The sequence below is a fragment of the Dipteris shenzhenensis genome, chromosome 33, assembly GCF_047967505.1.
Source record: "Dipteris shenzhenensis isolate YYH24624 ecotype China chromosome 33, Dip_SZ_1.0, whole genome shotgun sequence".
Taxonomy (NCBI): Eukaryota; Viridiplantae; Streptophyta; class Polypodiopsida; order Gleicheniales; family Dipteridaceae; genus Dipteris; species Dipteris shenzhenensis.
Window position 1 is genome coordinate 6,093,525 of NC_141628.1, and position 15,924 is coordinate 6,109,448.

Sequence of the window (15,924 nt, forward strand, 5' to 3'; positions counted from 1 at the left end):
CACCACCATGTGGGAAGCAAGTGAGTCTCCCGAAAGATGGCCATCTATGAAGGCCATTAAAGATGATTAGGTCATGGATTGCTCCCAGTTCAAGCAGATGTCGTCCATACCCCGTCACCTGTGGGGCATCTGCAAAATGCCTTACTATCCCAAGCTCAGCTACATCTAGTTCCGGGACTATGTGTGGGTCTCTGTCATCATCTGAGAAGTCAAGTAGGCCCACCTGTCTATTTCCTGTCTGTGATTTGAAGTCCCCCAGCAAGAGAGTGTCTCCTTGTCTGGAAAACTTCGTGATGTCATCGTGGATCGTCTCATATGGATTGTGTCCATCTGTAATGATCTCTCATGCATAGGATGACGTGTCTGGAGGAAAGTAGCACACTGCAATGAAGATAGGCCGAGCATCTGGGAGCTGAACTCGTATCCACATGTGTCGTGCATGCTCCTCTCTTTGAACCATCGATATGAGTGGTCTCAATTGTGATCTAAAAAGGACAGCCACTCCACCGGAGCCTCAAACTCCACTCTCACTTCTCAACTCTCTTCTGTGAGCTGATTCCCATGTGTATCCAGTCACTATTGGCAGCCCTAGCTCTCGCTCTGGACTCTTGTGTGTTTCAATGTAGGAAATCATATCTCTATCATTATATGTCTCCAGGAAACCCCCTAGGTCAGACCATAATGTGCCATTACAATTCCATACTGCTGTTTTCAATCCAGTATGTGCACACATCCTATGAGCTTGACACCATCACAATTCTCGCTCTTCCTTCTCTTCCTTCTCTTCTTTATCCTCCTTATCTCCTCTCTCTCGAATAACCACCCTACCATCCCTATATACAGCCCATTTCCATGCTTCCCTTTGTTTGTGAACAAAACATAGAACACAATTCTTAGTCAACCAAGGTCAACCCTCTTGGTAGTAATTAAGGGGCTTGACCATCAGTCAAAACGCCTTAATTATGGCCAAGTCTCTCCAACCGAGTTGGTGCACCTTGGTTAACCGAAGTTAACCCTCTTGGCGTAAGCCAAGTCTCATTGACCAAAGTCAGTGCCTTGGTTCTTTGGCTAACCGTGGTTAACCATCTTGGCCGAAGCCGAGTATCCTTTACCGAGGTTAGGTTTACTTAATTGAGGTTAAGTATCTTTGACCAAAGTCAAGACTTTGACCAAATCAAAGTAGCACTTTGAATATAATTAAATAAATAAAGAACTCATTAATTATGATCAATAAATGGTCAACTTATGCTTTGACTTTGGAATATTTCAAGCTTGGTGACATCAGCCACTGGTCTTCCTTCCTCCTCCTCTCTAGTCATTTTCCCCTCTTATACTATCCAAAACTTTGGAGAGTCTGGGAAGCTAGATGGGACAATTACCCCATCTAGAAGGTAAAGATCCGGAGACATCTTGTGGCTCGGAAGTTGTGGAAGCTCACAACGGGGAAGGCAAAGCGGGAGGATGTTGTAGACAACAAGGGGAGGATTCTTGAACCAATGGATAGAGATGGACTCAAAGCATGGGATGATAGAGATGCACAGGCCCTAGCTTTAATCATAGGGACAACGGCAGACTCTGTGATTCCTCATACCCAGATGGCAGATACTTCAGAGGCGTGGGCCACTCTATAGGAGGTGTAGGAGACTCACAATACTTCTCATAAATTGACTCTATAGCAACAGCTTTTCAATAGGAGCATGGATGAGGGAGAGTTGGTACATGACCACTTGACGAAAGTCAAAATGGTAAGAGATCAATTGACATCTATTAGTCAGAAGGTGGACTCCACTCAACTAGCACTACTAACACTTAATATGCTACCGTGCAGCTTCAAGGGATTTGTCACCACTGGCATCAGAAGAAAGGACAAAGCCCCTAACGTTCGAAGAGCTTGGGCCCTTGTTACTGCAGGAGGAGGCTAGGAAGAAGTTGTACAACAAGAACGACGATAAAGCACTTCTTGCGAAGAACAAGACCAATAAGGGCAAGCCCAAGGACTCCAAAGGCAAGGCCGAAGAATAAGAGAAGAAGTAGTAGTTAAAATGTTTCTACTATGAAAAGCTCAGTCATTATGCAAAGGACTACTCGAAGAAGAAGGTAGATCAAAAGAAATAGAAGGAGTCCAAGACCAAGGAGGAGCCTGAAATAGTCTCGGCCAACGTCACTACAACAGAGCTCTTCTTGTGCATAGAGCACTAGGCCGCTCATGAAGCGAGTGATAACAAGGAGGGTTGGTATGTGGACAACAGCGCCTCAAAACACATGTCCAACAGGAAAGAGTGGTTCAAGACTATAAAGGGGACCCATCCCGACTTGAAGGTGACCGTGGAGGACAGCCGGATGTGCCCTGTAAAGGTTATAGGTAGTATTCAATTCATCAGCGGAAGAAGAAAAGGTAATAAACATATTACTAATTCTAAAAATTAACAACACATCATTGTACATTCAAAGGTCAATGGTGACATGCTCATATTTCAGAATTGAGAAAGATACATAAATGATTAATCATGGATCGTGATTCATCGTATCACGAGAGTCATGACAAGTCACAAGAGGTTCAATTTCCAAAGCTGAAATGATGCTAATACTAAATAGGTAATCCGATGTTGTTGGAAAATATCAAAAAAGAGTATGTAGCAAAATATGAAAGTACTAAAGTAGTCAAGACTCAAAACATGAAAGTACTAGAGTAACAAAAAGAGTCCTCAGTCCGTACGGGCTGAAGAGCCTATAAGCGATATGCCGTACAGAATATACAGCCAACAGGTTGCTACAGCATGTACCGGGTGTACAAACAAGCTGCACAAAATGTACAGCATGTACAGATGCCAGGTGTATGGGCTGAAGGCGAACTGAGAGCAAGTACGGGCCCCGAAATCGATATGCGAAGGTAAGAAACCCAAAAAACAGCATTTTTGGGGCTTTTCAACATTTGGGTTTTTTTTTGGGGCCCCGAAACGTGAGTTTCAAATTTCGTATGTTTTGGGCCTTCTCAAAACGCGTTTTGGGCCAACTATTGTTGAAGTTAATCTACCACTGCATAGTTGGCAAAGATGTCATGTTTGAAGTTACTCTACCACTGCATAGTTGCCAAACAGTGTCACGTTTCACAAAAAAGCTAGAGACATGCTAGAGTAGATGGTCCATTGTCTTACATGTAAGCCCCTACATGAGGAGAGCATGGGCACATGGCACAATAAGGATCTAAAGTGTAAGAAATTATGCCAAGCAGAAGTGAAATAAGGCAAGACCTTCCATGCAAGACCTTCCATTATTGTCGATTCGTGCTTATGTGGAAGTGCAATTTCTAATTAAATTCCTCAATAAACTTAGAATTTCAAATAGACATTGTTTTAAGATGAACATTCACACACATATCATTCAAATTTCTCACAAAGGTCACGAAAAGAATGGAAAAGACCTAAGCTAATCCGAAGTATATTTCTTGATTACAATGATGCTCAGCTTCAATCACATTAGTAATGCAGACCCTCAGACAGAACCCAGGGTAACGTAGAAATCCTAGGACATGAATAACTAGTCCAGTATATATAAAATGATCTCCTTGATGAATGAAAAATGGGAGAAATCAACACATAAAACTGTAGGAAACTGTGGAAAAAGTAACCATTGAGAGCTCCTGATAAAAATTGGGTGAAGATAGACCCAAAACTTGCCAATCTCAGCAAAAGATCTCTGAAACTACAACCTGTCTCTAAATCTTTGAAACACACAGTTCAAATCAGAAAAAATTAGTATTTTTGACCTAAACATGGTTACAATCTTGAGAATCCTAAGATGTTAAATAAAGTTGACTTTTGAAAGGCCTACGAGTGAAAACGAAATCTGAAAATCACTTTAAATGGGCTCACAAGCTAAAAATGGCATCTCAAAATCATTATTTTCATCCCAAACATGACCAAAGCTCTTAGAATTTAAGAGCAGTTAGGTTAGAAATTTAAAAAAATTAGAAGTGATCAAAAGTAAAAAACGAAATCTGTAACAGAGAAAAAGCCTGAAATCAAATCACAATTTCAGTAGAAGGCTACATCTGAGAATTACACTTACAGCTGGGAAGAGGGAAAATTTGCAAGGACAGCAGCAAAGGAGGATGCAAATGTGCAGGAAAGAGCAATTAGATTGCTTGGAACTGATCCCAAACTTCTTATAGACCTTGGGTGAAAGTAGAAAGCTACAGAAAGCTGAGAAAGCATAAAAAGCAAGCCGAAAGCTATAAAAAGCTGAAAAAACAATTTCTACTATCTTATTTTTTCGTTGTAGTATTTGATTGGTTATTTTAGGTTAGAATAGCTTTTAAGAATTATTTTAATCCTTTAGTAAGGTCTCTTAAAAAATTTGCCCTCATGCACACAATCAATTAAACTAATAGCCCACGCATGCTCTATCTAATGTGCATGTGAGTAACCAAGGTGTTAAACCTAACACTCAAACACTCGGGGTTCTGAAGATCACATCCCCCTCACAGTTAAACACTACATGATCTTAATCTGCCCTCGTTCATTGCCCAACACACCAAGGTTCCCTAAAGCCAATCTGAAGGTGTCAATAATAAACCATGGGTACTGGAGACCCATCGAGTGCTAGAAAGCCCTTGTGGATATGTAAAGCATCATCAATCTTGTACGGCAAGTTGATAACTTAATATCAGGTTGAGGGTGATCCGATAGGAAATAGTCAAACGATGTGTAACTTCACTAATGTGAAATCCACCATATGCACTAGCTTCCAGCATCCTGTTACTAGATGTGACTAATATGGATCCATCACCGTACTTCTAGTACTGAAGACAGCAAAAGTAAACCATACTGAAGATGATAGGCATTATGAAGATGACGAATTTCATTAAAGGTGATAGATCACTCTGAAGGTTGACTTAGACACACTGAAGGTGTCACGGACACACTGAAAGTGTCATGTGCTAGCACTGTAAATAATGAGGTGACCAAAGCTATACTAAAGCTATACCTTTGTAAGACTAGAATATGTCCAATCATACAAATTTAGATTTTTTGTTGTTCTAAAGTCCAAAAGTCTACACAGAAAGTAAAAGAGAAAATGAAAGAGAAGAAAAAATTGGTAGCAAAAGGCCATGGTAAGAGCTCTGAACTGTGAATAACCATGCGCGCAGGATTTGTAGAAGATAACCGGCCGGGGTGTGATGTCCTGTCACAAGAACTCACATAAAGAAAACTCACACATGTGGTCAATAAACATGTGATCATATGAAATGAAAATAGGATATCCAATAATGATCCCAAAAAAGTAGTCTAGACAAGTGTAGATGTGTTACATTGATAATACCAACAGCACGAGAACACGATGCTGGATTTAAAGAGCTTCCCTACTCTCTGCAATAGTAGCCTATTTCTACTACAGATACTTGTGGCTTTCTTAGTTACCTCTCAATATCGGGACTTGGATGAGAGCATATAGTGACAAAAATGTTGTTCGTTCCACTTCACATACATTATCACGCTCTTCTTCAAATCACCATTTCCAAAGTGTGTGGTCATGTCCAAAAGTCCTCGACAAGGGATTCTATGGGTGTATAAATGATAAAGATGTAGTCCCTCAAACATTGACTGTCCTCCTGTCTTCTAATCCCTAGCTAGTAAGACTGTTCCCAGGATGACATTCAATTTATCCAACCATGCAGTCCATTGTCTTTGTTTGCCATCCTGGATAGCCCTTTTGTTAGCCCTGTTGCTCCAAGCATGTAGGCAGGACACTCAGGTAGAGCAGCACAAAAGGTCAAAAGGAAACAACCTGTCAGCAGCAATATGGTTGGTGTGCACTGTCCTCAAAAAGGTTATAGATATGAAAAGATTGCATAAAGATTCACTGCCTTTCCATCCTGAAACTGAGGATTTATAACCCCATTTCAGGGTCCTTAATAAATATTTGCAGCCATGTGGAAAATTTTCCATATGTTAATGATACTCTGGATGAAGTTACATAACGTAGATATTCCAGCAGAAATCCCTGCCTTCCACATGCTGAACTTGATAGAAAAGCCAGACAAGGATTCGTAACACAGCCACAAAACCCACCTTAAAGAAAAACCTAGGTCATGGCAGGTCTTTCGTTTGGTCAACAGCTTCTGTTGATAAACGCTTATGTACACACATTGTCAGGTTACAATGTGGTAGTAGGTACTATCTGCCTCAAGCATAAAATTGCTTCATGCTAAAGCCAGCACGCTTCTTGGTTAAACAAAGCTGGCACTGAATGACCTGTCCAGATCTAAACTAAGTAGTTCTCGTGAAGCCTACCTTTTATACTCCACCATATGACAGCTGTTCTACAGAACCACCCAGACCACCAAAAATTCAAGTGTACAGTCAGAACTTAAAAAATCCAAGCATATGTAGGGATAGCTTTACCATTTGAAAACTACAATAACATATAAGATTTGTACTTGAAACAAGACCACCTCTATTTTAAGCACGATGAAGTCCTCACATCACGAGAAAAAACCTTCCATAGGAACTCCTGATGATGCAATTCTTAGAGTTGTAATCAGAATTTTAAAATCCTTTTATAAGAGCATATGTCAAGAGTAGCACAACTTATTAGATACAGAAGTTTAAAACGATAAACTTTTACATGTAGTGCCCCTTTCAATAAGCATACCTCATCTTCTTCCTTGCTGCGAAGTTGGGAATCAGTCTGATGCTCCCCCTCAGTATTATCTGACGTGCTTCTCTCACCCTTTACCATTACAGTATTAACCACCCTTTCTTTGTGACTCATTCCTACTTGTGGTAAGCCTTCACTCACAAAGTTGCGCTGCTCACAAATCCTGGACTGAGAAAGATCAGAACCAAAACGAGCTGTCAAGCTTTATCACTGATGCTGCTAGCAAACATCCTCACTCAGAACCTGGCATTGCACCAACCAAACGTTTTCACAAATTGCTGAATAACACGTTTGACAGTCAGGCTGGAAGAAGACCAGGCAATACCCACTGACCAAAAGACATACAAGGGTGGAATTATCTTAAATGTACGAAATCCGCTCTGCAGGCAAGTGCAGACAGGACGAGCATGAACTTGCTGCACATGCTTGTTAAGACCGTATCACATATCTTTCAAAATAACTTTCTATCCAGTCCTATAATATCCACCACAGATGAGCAATGTTAAAGAATCACATGGCACCGATTTGCAGCTTAAAGAACTAAAATGCCACACTTGATTGCCCTTGCTTCCCGTGAGGCTGCTGTATTTGCTTGCCCTTCCCTAGAACGAAGGGAACAGTGTGACCACACTGCCTCTCTTCTGCAGCTCTGTCCTCCCGCTCGCACATGATGTTTCCTCCATGTGCACCTCTCTGTTCCCTCCTTTGATGCAGCTCTCTCCCCTCCATCGCACTACATCTTGCCTGCGATCTCTCCCCTCCCCCTCTGCCTCAGCTCCTACCTCCCCCTCCACCTCAGCTCCTCCCCCCCTGTCGCCTAGTGAATTGAAGAATGAATCGATTTCATAACACTTCGCAAAATATAATATGGAAAGAGAATACAGAAAGCGTTCAACGTGCCAATTGAATACCCTACTCGGGTAACTTCTGAAGCATCCCTACATCAATAAATAGGAGGGGCATCATATTTCTGCCCTGAGCTCATAAGTAGTCAAGCCATCAAAAGGCATGGGTTTTCAGAGTAGAACTTCAAAATCCCTGATCAAGAAGCATCTCTCGAAGTGAATTGCTACCCCTTTAAAGGAAGCGCTTGTAAAATCTCTGGTGGATTGGGAGGGAAGGAAGTGTCTCACGCCCGAGGAACATACTCCATCATCAAAAAATCTGCAACGCCTATAGCCTATGATAGACCTTTCACACTCACTGTTGAGCTCCCAATCGTAGACAAGCGACAAATGAGATGGCAAGGAAGCGTTGGATGAATCTAAAACGAACTTCGAAATGAAAACTTGAAAATGCCCTTAAATTTGAGGTAGAGAACCGACCTGTGAGCGGAAAACTAATTCTCTGACGAGTATTTAGAAATGAAACTTTGGAGAAGCATACGATCGCGCAGCAAAAGTAGAAAAAATTGCTCTGATGATGATGAGTTCCTCCACTGCTTCGTCGTTGCTTAGGGCCTTAAGTCATGGAAGCAAATACGTGAGAATAGCTATTTCTGTTATGCTCTGCAAATGGGAAATAGCACTCCATGCTCTAGACCTCAAGGTAGCTATTTCCCAGTTGCATGTTTGACTATAGGACTGACGAGGTTTGAAAAGCTTGAAAGAATCGAAAGAATCGTATAGGCTTCCATTGAGCAAATATCTTAAAATAAACATTTTCTTTTTAGGTGGTCGTTTGTTGATGATGAAAAAGAATTAAGGTTCAAGTATCATCATTGAAATGGACAAAATGTATATTTCAAAGCTCTCAAACTGTCATCAACCAAGAAATAGTTTATAATTTTTCAAATATTACTTTTATTCTTATTCCGTACCAATATAAATTACTATACCGCATCCATTCATCGCTTATGTTACTTTGGTATAGGTCCACATAGTATATTTGCCATATCCTCAACATCTATACCATCCCATACTAGTATGACATTGAGAGAAGTAAGGAATACAATGCTTAGTTCTTCAATCTTTTTCTTATATGTTCAACAATGAATGACATAGTTCAATATGTTTCCAGTAGAATAATATATGTACATCATCATCCGATCACACTTTAAAGTTTTTCATTAACTTAAAATCTTGGTAGCTAGTAATAGTCCAATAACATTTTCTTCGATTGCTAGAAAATACACGCAAGACATTATCTAGTATAACCATTTTGATTCTTTTCACAACATCACAATGAAATTATCAAAGCTAAAACTAACTAGCATCCATGGATGATATCCCTCTTGCTTAGCATGATTGTCACCATGTAATATATTTTCCCCTTTTCTTCTCTTTAGTTTTTGTCAATGTCAACATACAGTCTAATTCACAAAATCATAATGTAATATGGACCAAGCAAAAGAGCTTTTCATTTTTCAATTCTTAAACTAGTCATCTTGGATTCTAAACAAACTATGCTCTATAAACCTATTAGTAGGTATATGAAATATTTCCTTACCTTTCTTTAAGAACTCAAGGAACTGTCACTTATATGGTATAGATATGATCATGGATAAAATACAATATAAAAGTATCAACCTTTAATGAAGAATAATTTCAATGAAATAAAAGCTTAAACTAATTTCCAATTCAACAATGCTTGAATACTTGTGAATTCTTTAAACTCAACAAACCTAGTATAGTTCATAGTCTTCACATCCATTCATTTTTTTAATTTACAACATTGCTTATTTCTATTTGCTTCGGTTTCATCTCAAAGTGTGATTTTCTAGTTCATCTAATAATAGTTTAATCATAAAGATTTCCTTGATTTGGACAATAAGTCACAAGAAGAGGCCATGTTCATGTTCTTAATAATTACTCATGTCCATGTGGAAGTAGTCCATAGATCAAATTCAATCATTCCCTTAAGTCACCATACCATTCTTTCCCAACTTTATGTGAACACTTCTACGAGAGAAAGAAAACCTATATATATCAAAAGCAAACAAAATGAAAACATGGGAGAAGAATGTGTATCTCTTTTGTCATTAAAAAATTATCAATGTGCTTTGCCATTCATCACTTGGATTGATTCACGGCATTGGATTCCTCCTTTGACCTGGGTTCAAATAAAACTACTCTAAAGCCCTTGTTGAGAAATACTTTGTTGGATCAAATTCACACTTGTCATGATGCCAAATTGTCATTGTGGGAGCCTCCCTTGAGATTCTGTTAGAGGGACCCCCTCTTTTTATTCCTCAAAAACCTTTGTAAGCCTTAGGACTAAGGCTCTTTTGAAAGAATTCAAAGCTTAGGCTTGATCTAGTCAACCCACACTTTGACTTTTGCATACAAACTTACAAAGGCTTCTTATACATCGTGATAAAAATGTGAATTGTTGAATATAGATATTGTGTGCCAACCACAAAGCTTACTAGCTCTGAGAAATTGGAGAAGGGATGAGAATCATGAGGTAATGCTATGGGCATTGCGCACTAGGCAGAGGTTGCTAGGCACCAGGTGTAGCTTGATCGTGATTTGCAAAGATGGGCTAGGTGATAGAAGCAAAGCGCAAAGCTTCTGTTGTGATTGCAGACAATATGTGTGGGCAGAGGTAGTGTAGGGATTGAGGGCTGCTGGCTACAAGTGTAGACAAGAAGAGAATATGTAGGGGCCAAGAATCATTAAATGTGTAGATACGTCGTATGGGTTTGTAGGCGAAGAAAAGCATAGAATAGTAGTAATTGCATGAACGACAAGTTTTAAGTGCCTCAAATATTTATTGAGCCACCTTGGAATGCTATGGGTAAGCATGATCAGCACTGGCATAAGATAAAGAGCAAACCAAAGCTCAAACTTCATAGCATAGTGAACTACCAGAGACTTCTTACACGTGACAGAGACAAAGAGATGATTAATGCAACTGGCTGCTATAACAAGGCTACTAGCAAATGCTCTAGTCCTTGGCATGGTTGGCTTCAGACTATTGCTACTCAACATGGTTCCAACATGTTAACTGCCACGATTAACAATTCATGCAAGTGCTAGATGTTTTGTGAAGAAGAATGAGAGGATGAGAGGAGGTAGACAATACAAGATCCCGTATGGGCTCAAATTCTTGTAAAAAGAGAGGAGGTGTGAAAGAATGGGATTGGCCCTCCCTTCAAAAGGTGGAATGTATAAAAGGCCAAATGGTTGACTTTGGTTTTCATTGTTGATTGCACAAGATTGAAATAGAGCTCTCTCTTTCTTTTCCAAGTGTTTGAGTTTTCTCTTGCTTCCTCTTCTCTTCCCTCATCCCCTCTCTTCTCCCAGCTCTTCTCCCTCTTTTCTCTTTCGTGGAAACACATTGCAACAATCCAAGAGCCTTGAGTGTGACAATTGAGGATAGCTCGTGCTCGCATTACTCTCAGTAATAGTAGTAGTAGGAGGAGAGTCCCCTTGCCATTCCTTCAAGATCCTGACAACACGTGAGTCATTGTCGAAGACGACACGTCACTACTCGGGAGTTCAAGATATGCTTTTGCAATGCATAATCCTTCTTCCATTATCCACCCATTGTTTATCATTTCTAGCTTAGCTCGGAGCTTTGATAGTGGAGTATAGGTGAAGTGTGAGTGGAAAGTTGGGTGTGGAAAATACGAAGCTGTCCCTTTCAAAAATTCAAGCATTTTGATTTTTTGGAGCTTGTTTGTTATTATTTTTTTGTGTTGATTCATAGGAATACGTAGTAGAGATGATTGCTAAGGTTTGTATGCAATCAAACAATTTAAAAAACACTAAGAAATGAAGTTACAAGCAAATTTAGAAGTGGTTTGAGTGTGTTGACAGTCACCCTTTTGAAAACATCCCATTTTGCACTCTTAAGTTGTGTTTTTTTTCAATTTTTTGCTTTGAGTAGGTAGAAAAGGTAGAGTAGCAACCCCCATAGCTCAAAACTATACACAAAAACCTAGGAAATTGAAAGAATCATCAAAAGCCAATTTGCAATAGAGCCATACTACTACACAAAGTCACTACGTTAGTAATGTAGCGATCCACTCCTTTAACTGTTGTCAGACACCTCCCTCACATCCTTGACACATTGAATTATTTGAACTGCCAACTACCACATCCAAGGTCTAGTCAATGTGTTGGGGTTAACGCAAGCGACCATTGAGTCGTTGCTGTAAAAGTCTGTGCCATATCCAACCCAATGCATTAAGGTTGTCGCTGTGTTAAGAAGTCGTTGCTATAATTTAGGTTGTTGTTATAAGGATAACGCTACAACTTTGGATTCACTGCATTAAGAAGTTGCTGCTTTATTGAAGTCGCACATGAGGTCTGATAGAGTGCTAGGATTTGACCTAGAGCTAGAGGATGATGCCTCATACTATTCTAGCTAGCCTAGCAAACATCGTAGTGTTAATTCCTTCCAGGATCTCGACCTTAAGCTCATATCTAGTGCATGGTCCCACACACACGGATACCTTGAGCTCAAAGGATGCAATGAGCTTCGATATAGAAGTGGGTGAAAACCCAAATCCTGCAGCCTCCATGACTCCTAACCTCAGCTCAATCGAACCCAATCTCCCATACCATCAATCATAGCATCATGGCTTAGGGAATTTCTCTCCAACTTTTTGGGGAGGTTTGCTTTAATAGACCCCAACTTGGTTAATGCCTTTGCAAGACAGACTAGAGTTCCTGAGGAGTCGCAAGGGCCTCCATCGACATCTGCATCAAGAAATGTGCAAAGGATCACCATGCCCACCTCAAAGGTGAATCCTATGGGGCCTCATGATAGTTTTATGAGGGAGAGCCATCCTTCATTGGAACCTTTGAGCCCAAGGTACCTAGCTTCTAGCCGCCGAGTCCTGAGATGCAAGGAAATGAACGATGGACTTTGGGGGGAACATGCTCTTGCAAACAATTGCTTCTTGCACCCCTCTATACTAAGCTTGATGGGAACCCCAAAAGGCACTCCCTACCCCACGGATGCACCTTATCAACCAGTATCCCATGTGGGTGTGCCTATGCCTAGGCCCTCATCGGTGCAACCAGTATAGCCAAGTCCACCATGAGTGACAGTTCCAGGACCAAGGGGGCCAGGACTCACTAATGCAGTACCCACATGACCCACAGCCTTTTATAATCCACCCTTAGTGCCACCTAACTATGACACCGCATCTGCCCCACCAGTAACTCCTCCTGCATCGCAACTAGTACTCATCGATGAGGCTATGAGGATCCTAGTGCAAGCACTAGGAAGGGGGGACCATGCCACCAACTTTTGTTGGAGGGGATACCAACTCTTTAAGGAGAAAACCAATCAACTCATCACTAAGCTTAAAGGCGAGGGGGATCCATGTGGAAAGGTTCGAGCAAATTTGTGCGAGGGGTTAAAGGCCACTGTACCTCAACCCTAGTTATGTATAATACTCAAACACATATATATATGGATGACATAGAAGATTAGGGTGTTCTGCACACACCAAAAATTGTGTGGTCTTCTAGCTCTCCCTCTCTCTCACCTTCTTCCATTGTTGAGGTCTCTCAACTAGTATTAGAGCTCGAGTGTTCTAGTTGAGCTCGAGTGTGCACCTAAAGCCCGAAGTCTACTACTGCAGCTCTATGGGAGAAAGGAGAAGCTTTGTTGGGTGGAGGTTGGGTGACTTTACCTACATCCTAGTGTACAGAGACCTTGCAAAAACCTTTGGAAAGTTCTCTGAGTGGTTTTGGAGCAAAAAAAGACGTTTTTTGATGATTCCCCTGCTCCTTTCGACGACCGAGAGTCCGGAATGACCTATAGAGGCATCCATTGCCCGCTTTTGGTGTCCATTGCACTTTTGGAGTTTGAAAACACCTTCATTCTTGAATTTGGCATCATTTTGTTGGATTTTTGACTCACTGTCTCTACTTCAACGTTTTTCTGCCAGTGTGTTGAAACTCGAGTTTGAAGCAACCATTCGCAGATTTGTGAGTTTCGGTGGACTCAGGAGGTCCTAAAACTTATGTGTTGCTCATCATTCACACTTCGGTGGTTTCGAACAGGTTTGTTTGCAAAAACTTTTTTTGGTCCATGTGTTGGACTGAGTGATTGGGACCACGGTTTCCAAAACCGTTTATTCCTTTGCAATCTGGAGGCCCAAAAACCCCTACCTATCAGCTCTTGCATGATTACGTAGAGATTTGGAGAAGTTTCGTCTCTCTGAGGCGCCGCATCGTCTGTTTCTATGTCAAAAGTCCATTCAAAGGTTCAAACCTTTGAGTTTTAGATTACAAGTCAATTGCAAGGGTTGACTCCCCATTTCCCATTCATCGGTTGGGATTTTGGAGTTCCAGCAGAAGAGAGATATTTGCAAATTATTTTGTTGAGTCTGATTATGCAGTGACACCCATGTTTTGAGGCATACCAGGTTCTAAATTCACTTCTCTTGCTTGAACCCTTTAGCAACCAAACAGGCATAGGCACATCATCATCTGCTACCTTCATCTTGTAGACCCATTCACATGGCAATGCTTTCTTTCCATGTGGCAAAGAAACCAAGTCCTAAGTCTTATTTTTCAAGAGTGAATTCATCTCTAATTGCATATCATACTCCCACTTGCATTGATCCTCATGCATCATAGCCTCTCTGTAGCAAGAAGGCTCCCCACAATCAGTAATAAGCATCACGTAGTTTGCCCCTGTAACAAATCTCTCAGGTGGTCTAGATGCTCTAGATGTTCTTCTCAAGGGCATTTCAGCTTGCTATCGTGCCTACATATTAGCCACATTTGGCTCATCGTTGCCACCAATAGATGATCCACCATCATCTGCCCTTGATTGTGTACCTATGGGAATACTTGGTGGCACCATTTCCTGGATATTTGGTGCATGGACATCTTACTGTCTATCAACATATGCGGGTGGATTCACATCCTGGAAAGTGATTCTTCTCATTTCCACATCCCTCATGGATGTCTTATGCATCTTCTTCTCATTGAAGACCACGTCATGGCTTTGTATGAATTTCTTTGCTTCTGGATCCTAGAGATGATAGCCCATCTCTCCACTTTCGCCATAACCCTGAAAGATGCATTTCCTAGACTTAGGATCTAGCTTCTTCAATTTTCATTGCCTCAATACAAAAACCACCAGAAATACTTTCATTGGAAAGCATACATTGCAACCCTTCTTGAATGGTGCAGTCCATCTATTCTGCAAATTGGATTCTACTCTGGAGTATGAGGAGACGTGAGCTCCCTCTTAATCCCACCCATATCACACAAATGTTAAAAGTCATGAGAGATATACTTTCCACCATTATCAGCTTGTAGGCATTTAAGCATTCTACCTGACTGATTTTCAGCCAAAGCCAACCATTTTTGAAATACTTGGAACACATCGCTCTTCCGAGCTATAGCATAAGCCCACACTTTCCTAGTTGCATCGTCAATTAATGTCACATAATATTTAGCCCCAGCTAATGACCGTGTAGGCATGGGACCACATACATCTGAATGTAGCAAATCAAGCCTCTCAAGCTCTTTCTTTTCCCTTCTTTTATGGGATGATTTAGTTTGCTTTCCATAAAGACAGTGCTCACAAAATTCAACATAAAAAAAACTCAAATGTGGTACATAACCCAAACGGCATAAGAGTTTCATTCCATTCTAGCTCATGTGCCCCAACCAACATGATCAGACACCCTTGATACATGTAAGGGATACAAAGTCCCACACTTGGCACCCCTGGCCAAAACCATAGAGCCCTTTTGAATTTTCCAACTCTAAAAGCCAAATGTGATGTGAAAACCAGCATCATCTAGCTGACCCGAGCTCACATGCGTAGTTATTTCCAAGATGCACACAACCTGTCTTTCCACTGTCATAGGTGGAGAACCATTTCCTATGGGGAGTAACATGGAATGAAGCACCAGAATCCGAAATCCAATCCTGGGAATATGCATCATTTGAAGTGGTAAACAAGTCTGCAAGGTAGACTAGTCATGAAGAGAATGTCATTGTCATTATTATCAGTGACTGCATTAATCTCCTCGATCTTCATTTTTCCTTTGTCCTCCCTTGGACTCTCTTCCTTCTTATTTGCACCCCAATTTGCATTCTTTTTCTTATCCTTTTGCTTTCTTTTTAGCTTGTAACAATCCTTTTTCATGTGGCCCTTCCTGCCATAATACTAACGCTAAATGTTCCATGCCCTAGATTTGCTCGAGACTCCCCTCTTTCTTGGGACCTTCCCCTGAACTGTGGTCAGTCCCTTTGCACATTGTTGCCATCTAATGACTTCTATCTAATCTTGTCCACCAACAAGCTACCCACAACATCATCAAACTCCAGTACTCAACCA

At 40.9% G+C, this 15,924-nt stretch overlaps 1 protein-coding gene across 1 annotated transcript in view; it reads right to left on the reverse strand.

The window, feature by feature from the left end:
* The window catches only part of LOC147879588 (regulator of nonsense transcripts UPF2), a 96,075-nt gene extending 87,904 nt beyond the window's left edge, over positions 1-8,171 (reverse strand). The window contains exons 1-2 of the mRNA XM_087371512.1: positions 7,986-8,171; positions 6,655-6,828 (exon numbers count right to left, since the gene is read on the reverse strand). Of these exons, the coding sequence (XP_087227638.1) occupies positions 6,655-6,774 (120 nt within the window). The 5' untranslated portion in view covers positions 6,775-6,828; positions 7,986-8,171. The remainder of the gene's footprint in view (positions 1-6,654; positions 6,829-7,985) is intronic.
* Positions 8,172-15,924: the final 7,753 nt, after the last annotated feature.